The sequence below is a fragment of the Gekko japonicus genome, unplaced genomic scaffold (assembly GCF_001447785.1).
Source record: "Gekko japonicus isolate JY-2015 unplaced genomic scaffold, Gekko_japonicus_V1.1 scaffold78, whole genome shotgun sequence".
Taxonomy (NCBI): domain Eukaryota; kingdom Metazoa; phylum Chordata; class Lepidosauria; order Squamata; family Gekkonidae; genus Gekko; species Gekko japonicus.
Genome location: NW_015165236.1, coordinates 728,340 through 742,083, shown reverse-complemented (window position 1 = coordinate 742,083; position 13,744 = coordinate 728,340). Strand labels below are relative to the sequence as shown.

The 13,744-nt window shown below is 48.6% G+C and overlaps 1 protein-coding gene across 3 annotated transcripts in view; it reads left to right on the top strand.

Moving 5' to 3' along the window:
* The window catches only part of MYH11 (myosin, heavy chain 11, smooth muscle), a 121,142-nt gene that overhangs the window by 34,835 nt on the left and 72,563 nt on the right, over positions 1 to 13,744 (top strand). For all 3 annotated transcript variants that reach the window (XM_015409942.1, XM_015409941.1, XM_015409943.1), the window contains exon 4: positions 9,582 to 9,609. In XM_015409942.1, coding sequence (XP_015265428.1) covers positions 9,582 to 9,609 — 28 coding nt within the window. The remainder of the gene's footprint in view (positions 1 to 9,581; positions 9,610 to 13,744) is intronic.

Below are 13,744 nucleotides of genomic sequence, written 5' to 3'. Positions count from 1 at the left end.
TTCTTCTTCTTCTTCTTCTTCTTCTTCTTCTTCTTCTTCTTCTTCTTCTTCTTCTTCTTCTTCTTCTTCTTCTTCTTCTTCTTCTTCTTCTTCTTCTTCTTCTAAAAGAGCAGTTTCTGTCAGAGCTCTCTCAGCCCCACCTACCACCCAGGCTGTCTGTGGTGGGGAGGGGAAGGGAAAGGAGTTTGTAAGCCGCTCTGAGACTCCTTCGGGTAGTGAAGGGCCATGGGGTATAAATCCAATCTCCTCCTCCTCCTCCTCTTCTTCTTTAACTGTAATTGAACTGTAATTGAACTGCCCCCTTAAAAATTTAAATGACCCTGAACAAAAAATAATAATAATCCTGACCACAAGACTGCTCCCAAAGCATTTTCCAAAACCCACCCCAAGGCATTTTTTTGCTTCTGGCCTGTTGGCCATCTGGACCCGTCGTTCTGGGTGAATTACTCAGTGTAGACCTCTGTTCCCCCCCTGCGATCGAGTGGCCACACAGAAGACCAAAAAAATCTGACATGCAAGGTTCTGCACCTCCCGGCAGTTCCCCGGAGCCATGTCAGGTCAGAAAAACAGCACTGATTGGGGGGGGGGGGGGAGGTTTAAGCTGCCTCTCTCAGCACACCCTGTTCCTGATCCAGATCAGACGGCTACGTGCCTGGGTATTAAGTCTGGAAAAACAGCAGACCCTCAGCAGAGCGCCTTCCAAAGACTCTGCTCCTTCTGCGCTTTGAATCTGCCGTCCTGAAGTTTCCTACGGCATGAAGAGTTTGGTCAGGGAAGACCCACGCGGGTCCTCTTCTTCTCCGAGAGGCACTTTCTCTATCCGTTTCACTCTCCTCTTTTATTTTATTTTATTGGCACATAGTGGGCACAGGGCAGGTTCCATCAGATATAATATCCAAACAGTTAAAAACAGTTCAAATCGGGAGTCATTTTCTGCAGGAGCGCACAGGAGCGGAGCTCCGGCAGTAAGGAGCCCAGGGGGCGGGCACATGCAACAAGCCCTGCTCCCAGCAGTCCTCAGTCAGGCCACGAGGAGCAAGAAACAGCCAGGTAAGTTGCAGAGCCCCCCACCTGCCTGCCTTCAGGTACAAGCTCTCCCTCCTCTGTGAGGGCAGATCTCCCCCCCCCCATAGCTAGCAATCCAAAACAGTCCAGTGGCACCTTTAAGACCAAGTTTTATTCAGGTACAAGCTCTCCCTCCTCTGCGAGGACAGATCTGCGCACCCCCCCCCCCCAATCGCTAGCAATCCAAAACAGTCCAGTGGAGCCTGAGCGGTGGGTGTTGCCTTCTGACACACTTCCGGTGATGTCAGGGGGTGTGGCATATGCAAATAAGTTATGCTAATAAGTTATGCTAATGAGCTCCTGCACCTCTTTTTCTACGAAATGACCCCTGGTTAAAATACACATCAAATAAAATGCAATTATAATTCCTGTGTATCTAACCAAAGCCTCAACAGATGAGGTCTATCACAAATTGGGGTTCCAGATGTTACAGAGATCTGATCCACTGAAGGGGAGGCCCCGTAGATAGGGGGAGGACGTCCACTGCCTCAACTAAAAGCCTGGCGGAAGAGCTCCGTCTTTCAGGCCCTGTGGATCTGTAAACGGCACCACGGGGCCCTGATCTCATATGGGAGCTGATTCCACCAGGTAGGGGCCCGGGCCGAAAAAGCCCTGGCCCTAGTAGAGGCAAGATGGGTGTCCCTGGGGCCGGGGACCACCAAGAGATGCTGATTAGCATCTGTTCCATCCTCTCTGTGCAGCTGTGTCGGAGTGCAGAAGGAGACTGTTGGAATTGCAAGTTGCTTACCCTTCAGCCATTACAGAGTTAAATGTTGTTTGTTAGCAAACCGGATGTTGTTACATAATGTATTCAACAGCAGAAAGTTTGTGGGAGTTGTTTATCCGAATGAAGTGACCTGTAACCTTTGTATTGGTCAACTAACATCTTGTTTGTAGAAATGCTTTGATCTAGCATTCATGTATTCACAAGGTTTATGGCCCTTTGTGTGAACCAAAGAGGTAGTTCTCTATGCACAGGAACGGAGTTCCGGCTGGCTCCCAAGTTGACCACGCCCAGCAGGAACTCATCAGCATAATAGGCCACACCCAACAGCAGAAACTCATTAGGATTGGCTACAATTAGGGGTGTGTGGCCTAACATGCAAAGGAGTTCCTGGTCCAAAAAAAAGCCCTGGGTAAGGTAAGGTAAACAGAATAAGAAGCAAAAGGTGGGTGTGGCTGGATGACCACACTTCTGGTAACAGGGGTGTGGCCTAATATGCGAATGAGCTGTGCTGTCAGGGGTGTGGCCTAATATGCGAATGAGCTGTGCTGTCAGGGGTGTGGCCTAATATGCGAATGAGCTGTGCTGTCAGGGGTGTGGCCTAATATGCGAATGAGCTGTGCTGTCAGGGGTGTGGCCTAATATGCGAATGAGTCTCTGCTGTTGGGTATGGCCTATTTTGCTAATGAGTTCCTGCTGGGCTTTTTCTAAAAAAAAAAAGCCCTGACCATACCCATGTTGAAGATTGTTTTATAGTAAAGATATTTTTTCTTTTTCTAAGTGTGGCTCTTGTGTTTGCAATACGACCATTGACCCTGAATCAAAGAATCCCAACAGAGACAAACTGGGATTTGGTGCGCCTATTGCTGTTTTCTCCGGGGAAAAAAACTCTTTGGCGTCGGTGTTGTGTTCTTTCTGGCTGTGGCCCCCTGACAGCATTAACATGGACCCTAGTGAAGAATCACCGTCAAGTTGAATCCCTTCTTGGCTTTTGTTTCAGACACACACTTGTTTAGATCTTAGGACCTTTTAGGCTCCGTTTCTGTCCCTCTTTGGGAACCCTTGTCGCTGTCCTGGAAACAAAGATGAAACATGAAGAGAAGGGGTTTGGGGTTTTTTTTGTAACCAGACAAGTTTCTGTAGCTGCAGATCACGCAGTGGCATCTCTGAGAGGGGATTTGGGGGCGGAGCTTGGGAAGGACTTGGGGCGGAGCTTGGGGGAACTGGAGGTTTGGGGGCGGAGCTTGGGGAGGGCAGGGTTTCGGAAGGGTAGGGATCTTAGTGGGATATGGTGTCGTCGAGTCCACCCTCCAGAGGTGCCCTTTTCTCCAGGGGAACTGATCTCTGCCATTTGGGGATTAGTTGTAATTCCAAGAGAACTCCAGCCCAGACCTGGATGTTGGCAGCCCTGATCTCCAGCCATGGGGTTGCTCACCCACAGATTTTGCCATAGGTGCAGGGCTATTTTTGGGCAGGAACACACAGGAATGGAGTTCCGGCTGGCTTCCAAGTTGGCCATGCCCAGCAGGAATTAATGCATTAGCATAATAGGCCACACCCAACAGCAGAAACTCATTAGGATTGGCTACATTAGGGCCTAACAAGCAAAGGAGTCCCTGCTACAAAAAAAGCCCTGGGTTTGGACAACAAACTGTGCTGTCAGGGGTGTGGCCTAATATGCTAATGAGTCTCTGCTGTTGGGTGTGGCCTATTATGCTAATGAGTTCCTGCTGGGCTTTTTCTACAAAAAAAGCCCTGCATAGGTGACTTCACAGCCTGTCCCCTAAGCGCTCAGAAGTGGGGCGATGACATTACAAAAGCAGACTGAGGGGGAGCCCTTACAAAACCGAACCCTGAAAATTCTGCCCAAGGAGAACCCTGAAAATTCTGCCTTCTAACCAATGCTCCCTCTAAGCTGTGGAGTCTTGTGAGCAAAAATCCTACTTTGTGAGCTCCTGGCATTAAAGTTGTGAGCGAGCGATTTGGCTCCTGCATAAATTAAGTTTGCTCTGGAGCCATCCGTCCTGTGCCAAGACAAAAATGTGTGAGCCGGAGGCTAAAAGACTGTGAGCTAGTTCTCACACTAACTCAGCTTAGAGGGAACACTGCCTCTAACATAACTGAACCCTAAAAATTCTTCCCGAGAAGAAGAAGAAGAGATTTATACCCCGCCCTTCACTACCCAAAGGTGTCTCAGAGTGGCTTACAACCTCCTTTCCCTTCCCCTCCCCACAACAGACACCCTGTGAGGGAGGTGGGGCTGAGAGAGCTCTTGACATAAACTGCTCTTTTTCAATAACAGCCCTTATCAGAACTATGGCTTGCCCAAGGTCATCCAGCCAGGTGCAAGTGGAGGAGTGGGGAATCAAACCCGGTTCTCCCAGATTAGAGTCCGCGCACTTCACCACCACACCAAACTGGCACCAAACTTTTGAAAGGTGCACGGAAACTTGGACGGGCTCCAAGATGGAACAGCCAGGCTGTATATGGGATTTCCTTTATTTCCTGGCTTGCTTTCTTCTTTCAACGTCTGCCTTTCTTCTCAAGACTCGGGGTGGATCGCAGGCATTAGCAGGCAGCTCAATAAAGATAACCATAAACAAATGCAAGAAAACGGGCTCAAAATATTTTCACAGAAGTGAAGAGACAACGACAGCGCAGGGGGGAAAGGAATTCCGTTTCGCTTGAAGATCTGGGAGGCGTCCGTCTCTTAGAGCCTTAGCACCACGATAAGGCTGTCGGACTTTAAAACCACAGCTAAATAAGAATAAAACGAAGCTTATTTGTAAAAATATGACGAAACAAAAACAAATGGAACTGCAAGAACTGGTACAATGTGAAGTAGTAAAAAAGACGAAATATCTTGGTATTGAGTTAACTGCAAGAAATATAGACTTATATAAGAATAACTACGAAAAATTATGGACCAAGTTAACTCAAGACTTTAAGAAATGGGACAAAATGAACTTGTCACTGATGGGAAGAATATCAGTTATAAAAATGAATGTCCTACCACGTTTGATGTTCCTGTTCCAAACAATACCAATACTTAGCAAGACAGATTTGCTACTTAAGTGGCAACAAGAACTATCAAAGTTTGTTTGGGCAGGCAAGAAACCGAGAATCAAGATGAAAATTCTTTGTGATGCCAAAGAGAGAGGTGGGCTACAACTACCAAATCTTAGACTATATTATGAAGCGGTCTGTCTAACCTGGATGGAACAGTGGGTGAAATTAGAAAATGATAAGTTATTGGGGTTAGAAGGCCATGATTGTAGATTTGGGTGGCATGCGTATTTATGGTATGACAAAACAAAAATGGATAGCTTTTTAAAGCTTCATGTGGTAAGAAAAGCATTATTTGTGGTATGGATGAGGTATAAAAAATACTTTTGTGAGGTAAGACCATTGTGGATTGTACCAGTCGAAGTGTTAACATCTTACTCAAGACATAGAGATAAAGATTGGTTGCCATATAAAGATCTAATTAAAAAAGTGGGAACAGAATGGGTAATGAAAAAGCAGAATGAAATTGAATATGAATATGAATGGTTGAAATATATGCAGATTTTTGATCTTTTTAGATCAGATAAAAGGAAATATGGTTTTAGAGAGGAAAAAAATGAGATGGAAAAGGTTTGGGAGAGTGGAGGGGGAAAAAATATCTCTAAAATGTATAAAGTGTTACTAAAATGGTATACTGAAGATGAGACTGTAAAAGGGCAAATGATAAAATGGGCGATAAATATGAATACGGAAGTGGCTATTGAAACCTGGGAATATTTGTGGAAAAATTCTATTAAGATCTCGCCTTGTACCAATGTTAGAGAGAATTGTTATAAAATGATGTATATGTGGTACATGACTCCGAAAGAAATTGCAAATATGAACCAGAATATGTCAAATAAGTGTTGGAAATGCAAGAGCCATGAAGGCTCATTTTATCACATGTGGTGGACTTGTGAGAAAGCTGTTGACTTTTGGACAAAAGTCCACAAAGAAATGCAAAAAATTCTGAAATGCTCTTTCAAAAAGGCACCGGAAATTCTGCTTTTGGGACTGAAAATGGAAGAAGTCAATACAACTAAAAATACTTTATTCTGGTACTTAATCACAACAGCGAGAATGATTTATGCACAATATTGGAAAACAGAGAAAGTGCCAGAAATCGAAGACTGGATACAAAAAGTTCTGTTCATGGCAGAGATGGATAAAATTACGAAGAAGCTGAATAATAAAGAAGATGAAGTGTTTTTTCAAGAATGGAGTGACTTTAAAATATACCTGGAAAAGAACTGGGATGTAAAACAAAACTTATTATGTTTAGATCAATATTAAGTCAAACGATGTTATCTTTAGATTGTAATGATAAGAAATTGATATAATTGATGATATGAAATATTTGGGGTAGGGGTGGAAGCATTGCGGGAAGCCACTGGAGGGAGGGGAGGAATTGGGAATGGGGTAGACAATTGATAGAATGAAATGATTTAATTTTACATGTTGTATTCCAGAGAAAATAAAAACTTGTTTACCCCAAAAACAAAAACAAAAAACACCCACAGCTGTTTTCATAGATGCTACATCTGCAACTGTGTTCCGCTCACAAGAATGCCCTCCTGAACAATTCCACTGTATGCCTTTTGCAAAGCAACAGAAGCGTGTTTCAGACGGTCGTCGTGTCGGTCCGCAGTGGAACAGTTAGATTTCGGTCCGGTCGCACCACAGAGACGGACAAGATTTTTGCAGGATAAGCATTTGAGAGTCAAAGCTCTCGACGAAGGGAGCGTTGACTTTCCAAAGCTTATACCCCGGAAATCTTGTGGGTCTCTGAGGTGCTCCTAGCTGCTAACTAGGGTTCAAGGTGCTGGTTCTTACCTTTAAAGCCCTACAGGGTCAGGGACCTACTTACCTGAGGGACCGCCTTTCCCCACATGTTCCCCAGAGAGCACTAAGATTGGGGTCCCAAAACCGTCTGACCCTTCCAGGCCCTAAAGAAGCCAGGCTAGCTGTGACGAGGGCCGGGGCCTTCTCAGTGGCGGCCCCCTTACTGGTGGAATGAGCTCCCGGAGGACATCAGGGCCCTGAGGGACCTTTTACAATTGTGGTTTTATTTAAATCTGTGTTTTAACATAGTGTTTGTGTGTGTATGTGTATATATATATGTGTGTGTGCGTGTGTATACATACACATACACACACACCCAGTAAGCCACCCTGAGCCTGCCTTGGCAGGGAGGGGAAAATACAAATTAAACAAACAAATTAAAAAATAAATAATAACTAGGGTTGCCTGCCTCCAGGTGGGGCCTGGAGACCTCCCATTTTTGCAGCTGATCTCCAGCTGATAGAGATCGGCTCCCCTGGAGAAAATGGCTGCTTTGGAGGGTGGACTCTGTGGCCTTGTATCCTGCGGAGGCCCCTCCCCTCCCCAAACCCCGCCCTCTCCTGGCTCCACCCCCCAAAGTCTCCAGGTATCTTCCAACCCAGACCCGGCAGCCCTTTCACGAACCTAGTCGACGAAAGGGTCGGAGCCTTCCCGAGCTTGGCTGGTAGCTCAGACCGAGGACCCGAGAGCTGCGACGGAGAAAGCTCAGGCATGGGCGGCTACCGATCTTTGCAGGGTTGACACCAGGGGTCGTTTCGTAGAAAAAGAGCTAGGGGGACTCATTAGCATAACTCATTAGCATATGCCACACCCCCTGACATCACCGGAAGTGTGTCATAAGGCCACACACCCCGCCCCCAACGGTCCCGGCCGCCGCCGCCAGCCTTGCAGCTCCACTGCCGAGCCCCATGCGGGGCCTGGCGGTGGACCTGCAAGGCCGCCGGGAGTGCAAGGAAGCCCCGCGAAGGCCCTCCCTGGCCCCAGGCAGGCAGGGGTGGGGAGAGGCAGGGGGGAAGCAACTTACCCTCCCTCTTCTCCTGCCTCCTCCTGGCTGAATGAGGCCCGGAAGCGGGGCGGCCGGAAGCAGGGGGCGGGGCTTCGTCATGTGCCCCGCCCCCCGCACCTCACCCGGGGGAACTGCGATCCCCCGCAATCCCCCCCGAAATGACCCCTGCTTGACACCTTCACAAGGCGTCGTTCAGATGATCTGTGGATGTTCATCCCAGGTCCGTTCCAGCAGAGTCTATCCTGCCTTTCTCACTGTGTCTTCCTTCCTTGCTTCCGGGCCCAGTGCAAGGGGCTGGGTGCTGAGTGTACAGGGGTCCTACAAACACTGCCTGCCCCTCCACCCGCTGCTTGCTCACGGAGATAACCAGTGGAGCTCGGGACCGCAGCTCCGCAGGCCTCAGAGGTTTGGTGGATGGGTGCGTGCAGACAATTGCAGTTTAAGATAGTTCCCAGGTGGGGCAGCCGTGTTGGTCTGAAGCGGTAGAACAAATTTGGAGTCCAGCAGGGGGGGCACCTTGGAGACCAACAATGGTTTGTTCAAGCGATGAGCTTTCGTGTGCAAGGCTCACTTTGTGAAATACATTGGAATGGAAGGCAAGAGTTCAGACTTATAGACAGAGCGTGTTGTTGTTGTCCTTTCGCACAGTCGAGTCCGACTCTTCGCGACCCCCTGGACCACATCGCGCCAGGCCCTCCTGTCTTCCGCCGTGCTCCGGAGTTTGCTCAACTTCATGCTCGTTGCATCGATGACACTGTCCAACCATCTCATCCTTTGCTGTCCCCGTCTTCTTTGACCTTCAGTCTTTCCCAGCATCAGGGTCTTCTCCAGGGAGTGCTCCCTTCTCATTGGGTGGCCAAAGTATTTGAGCTTCAGCTTCATTATCTGGGCTTCCAGGGAACAGTCAGGGTTGATTTCCTTTAGGATTGACTGATTTGATCTCCTTGCAGTCCAAGGAGGGACTCTCAAGAGTCTTCTCCAGCACCATAATCCGACAGCGTCTATTCTTCTGCGCTCGGCCTTCATTACGGTCCAACTCTCGCAGCCATACAGACAGAGTGTGCACGGACACAAAAGCTCATACCTTGAATAAACCTTTGTTGGTCTTAAAGGTGCCTCCAATGAACTCTGAATTTGTTTGATTGCAGCTTAAGAAAGCTTTTAAATCGGACCCGTCAACTCTGATGCCTCGTGACTTTGCCATGGCAATTATCTTGCTGGCTTTTGGTCTCCTGCAGGTGGTTGTGCTGTTTATTGTCATGACTTTGTTATTGTTGTTCAGTCGCACAGTCGAGTCCGACTGATCCTGCCAGGCCCTCCTGTCTTCCGCCGTCCTCTGAAGTTGTCTCAGTTTCATGTTCGTTGCATCGATGACACTGTCTAACCATCTCATCCTTTGCCGTCCCCGTCTTCTTTGACCTTCAGTCTTTCCCAGCATCAGGGTCTTCTCCTCCAGTGAGTGCTCCCTTCTCATTTGGTAGTGGTCAAAGTATTTGAGCTTCAGTTTCATTATCTGGCCTTCCAGGGAACAGTCAGGGTTGATTTCTTTTAGGATTGACTGATTTGATCTTCTTGCAGTCCAAGGGACTCTCAAGGGTCTTCTCCAGCACCATAGTTCAAAAGAATCTATCCTTCGGCGCTCGGCCTCCCTTATAGTCCAACTCTTGCAGCCATACATGACTACTGGGAATACCATTGCTTTGACCATGCGGAGTTTTGTTGGCAGGGTGATGTCTCTACTTTACTTCATGACTTTACTCTCTTTAAACTCAGCCTGTTGCAAGGTATGCCTTGAGGAACTTTTCAGACTGAGAACAGTGCGTGTGTAAAAGCGTTTGAGTGAATCAGATCGTGGGCTCCGACCGCCCAGTGTCTAATGGCTTTCTTCTTTGCTTGCAGATCGAGAAGACCAGTCTATCCTGTGCACGTAAGTAGAACCACTGACTGTCCCCCCTTGTCCCCCCCCATTTTTGTTTGCCTTGAGCTTGTGAAAGGTACGCCAGGTGTGCATTTCCCCGTCTCCACGAGAGCTCTGCACAAGCCCGACGCCAGTTCCCACACATATTTCAAAAGCAAGTACCGATCCGAAATAAACTTTGGGCTCCACTTTTCAAAACAATGGGATGTTTTTTGGATCTGGCGCAACTGCTGGGCGGGGCTTGGACCAGCGAGGCCTGCGTTCAAATCCTTTCATGGCCTCGTAATCCGAAACTGGGCTAAGAGGACTCTGTGGACCAACGCAGCATGGCTCCGCAGACTTGCCTTACCTGGCTGCATTGACTGCATGGTCCATTCAATTTCCAAAGCTGGGTAGGGGGGAAGGGTGGGGTTCTCCTGTGGGGCACACCAGAGCCATACCTGTCTTGAAGACAGCCAGGCGTTCAAAGGCTCCAGGGTTCTTTTTTCTTTTTAAAGGCTAATTCTTGCGTTTCGAAAAAGGGAAGAGGCAGAGTAGATTTATTGGCAACCTTTCTGCGCAAATGTCTTCAAACGGGCATGTTTAGTCTGGAGCCGTTCCCAGAACACTTAATTTTTATCAATAAAACACGGAAAAGTTTTTGGCTCAGGGACCCATGCGGAGCCAGCGGCGACCTTCTGGCCGTGCAGGCTCACTCCGGATTGGTGCCGTTCAGCTTTTGGAGTCTGTCTCTACGGAACAAGTTAAACCACTGGGCACAGTCCACCTGATACTGGCTTCGAGCAGCAACCTTCGCTCTAGACACCCCCCACAAGGCTCCTGAATAACTTCCGAACTGCCTAGCCCAGTGTCCTATTTCCAACTGTGGCCAGCCAGAGGCTTCTAGGGAACCTCACAAGCTGGGCACGAGGGCAGGAACATTGGCCGATGCTGTTATTTGCAGCTCAGAGGTAAACTGCTCCTGAATGTGGAGGTTCCATTTTGCTAATTGCCAGATGTAGGCCTATCTGCCATCTGTTCCCTTAAACCCCTCCTTAAAAGCCAAAAGAGGCCCAACTTCCTAAACAGCTGCTAATAATGCTGCCCTTTGGCAACGGTGGCTCAGAGGTTAAGACGCTGAACTGCAGGCTGTGGAAGGTCGGTAGTTCAGCAGTTCGAGACCTGAGTGTGCCGCATGATGGAGTGAGCTCCCATCTCCAGTTCCAGCTCCTGCCAACCTAGCAGTTCGAAAGCAAGAAATTGCAAGTAGATAAATAGGTACCACCTCGGTGGGAAGAAGGTAACAGCGTTCCGTGCGCCTTGGCGTCTAGTCATGCCGGCCACATGACCACGGAGAAGTCTCCGGACAGCGCTGGCTCTTCGGCTTGGAAAGGGAGATGAGCACCGCACCCCTAGAGTCGGAGCTGACTGGCTTTTGAGCAAGAGAGACTTTTACCTTTACCTTGACATTCAAAGCACTTTGCATCCACTAGGAAAGTAATCCTCATGACACCCCTGCAAGGCGGTATTATCCGCATAATGCTGATGGTGGTGGGGTTTGAGGCTGAGAGAGAGTGGTACAGTTGCCAGCTCTGGGTTGGGTAATACCTGGAGATTTTGGGGTGGAGCCCGGGGAGGGCGGGGTTTGGGGAGAGGTGGGGCTGCAATGGGGTATGCCCCATAGAGTCTACCTTCCAAAGTGGCCATCTCTGTCACCTGGAGATAAATTGTAATAGCTGGGGATCTCCAGCCACTACCTGGAGATTGGCAACTCTGGACCAGTGTTCCCTCTAAGCTGAGTTAGTGTGAGCCAGCTTGGTTTTTAGCCTCCGGCTCACACATTTTTGTCTCCGCTCAGGAAGGATGTGGCTCCAGAGCAAACTAATGTATGCAGGAGCCAAATCGCTCACTCACAACTTTAATCCCAGTAGCTCACAAAGTAGAATTTTTGCTCACAAGACTCCACTCCACAGCTTAGAGGGAGCATTGCGAAGATTTGAAGCAGGGACTTCCTGGAACTGCTTTCCACAGTTCATCACATCCAGTGGTGCCGAGTTCCACAAGCTAACAAAACATTATATGAAGAAGTACCATCATCCCAAGCAGGCCAACCGCTTTTCTTTGGGTGATCCACAAATCTGGTGTCCAATGCTACCTCTAAGCTGTGGAGTCTTGTGAGCAAAAATTCCACTTTGTGAGCTCTTGGCATTAAAGTTGTGAGCGAGCGGATTTGGCTGCTGCATCAATTAGTTTGCTCTGGAGCCATCCTTCCTGAGCGAAGACAAAAATCTGTGAGCTGAAGGCTAAAGAACTGTGAGCTAGCTCACACTGACCCATCTTAGAGGGAACACTGGTAGGCACCAATGCTCCCTCTAAGCTGTGGAGTCCAGTGAGCAAAAATTCCACTTTGTGAGCTCCTGGCATTAAAGTTGTGAGCTGCTGCATCAATTAGTTTGCTCTGGAGCCATCCTTCCTGAGCGAGCTGAAGGCTAAAGAACTGTGAGCTAGCTCACACTGACCCATCTTAGAGGGAACACTGGTAGGCACCAATGCTCCCTCTAAGCTGTGGAGTCCAGTGAGCAAAAATTCCACTTTGTGAGCTCCTGGCATTAAAGTTGTGAGCTGCTGCATCAATTAGTTTGCTCTGGAGCCACACCCTTCCTGAGCGAAGACAAAAATCTGTGAGCTGGAGGCTAAAGAACTGTGAGCTAGCTCACACTGACTCAGCTTAGAGGGAACACTGGTAGGCACCCATGCTCCCTCTAAGCTGTGGAGTCCTGTGAGCAAAAATTCTACTTTGTCAGCTCCTGGCATTAAAGTTGTGAGCGAGCCGATTTGACTACTGCATCAATTAGTTTGTTCTGGAGCCATCCCTTCCTGAGCGAAGACAAAAATCTGTGGGCCGGAGGCTAAAAAAACTGTGACCTAGCTCACACTGACTCAGCTTAGAGGGAACACTGCGTGGTGTCCCGAGAAAACTTTGTCTAGTATTCTCTGCACCCTGTGCATGATTTTATAGGCCTTTTATCATGCCTCTCCCTACCCCCACCCGGAATGTATTTCAAAGACACTGGAAATGAAGGAGGGCTTCACCCCATCTGGTGAACTGCTTTCATTAGCTCCAACAGCCGACCTTTTAAGGTTTCTCAGCCCCCCCCCTTCCAAGGTTTATTCCCATATCCTTCTTTTTTAAAAAAAGTTTGTTGCATGCCCATTTATCAATGGCAGAGGAAATGTACCTCCTAATTAGGAAAAGAAAACTCACTCGAGCAAAGCCCGTGGAAGAGTTCCAAGGAAGAGTCCCCGATCCGTGCAGACTTTGTAGCACGAGCTTTTGCGTCCTGTTCTTCTCCCCCTGGGCAAACGTATCGAACCCGCTCAGAGAGATCCCAAGTTCTGCCTTGCAGAAGGGGGACAGAGTGTCAAACTGAGGGGGACGGATGGCAAAGGAGGATGAAGACCGGAATCTTGGCGTGCCCTAATCTAAGGTTCGGTGTTTGGCGTGGTCTGGGGAGGCCTTTCTGCCAATGAAGTTACCCGTCTGCCCGCTGCTGGGGGAGGCTGTGTGGGGGCGGGATGGATCACTGGTCCGACTCGGCAGAAGACCGAACTCCGGGATCCGAATCCAGAGCAAATGAACTGTGGGGCTGAGATTGTTCTGAGATAAGGGGATAGAGGTCAAAAACAAACAAGGAATTTTTCTCCGCATAAACGGAGGAAAATGTTAGTGGCCGAGGCCATCTGGGGGCAGAGGATGCATTTCAAAAAGCAGGTTTGTTTCCTTGGGTTGCCAGCTCTGGGTAGGGAAATTCCTGGAGACCAGTGTGCCCTCTAAGCTGAGTTAGTGTGAGCGAGCTCACAGTTACTTAGCCTCCGGCTCACACATTTTTGCCTTAGCTCAGGAAGGGTGTGGCTCTAGGGCAAACTAATTTATGCAGCAGCCAAATTGCTCGCTCGCAACCTTAATGCCAGTAGCTCACAAAGTAGAATTTTTGCTCACAAAGTAGAATTTTGAGCTCCTGCACCTACCTCACAGGGGGTGTCTGTTGTGGGGAGGGGAAGGGAAAGGAGTTTGTAAGCCGCTCTGAGACACCTTCGGGTAGTGAAGGGCCATGGGGTATAAATCCAATCTCCTCCTCCTCCTCCTCCTCCTCCTCCTCCTCCT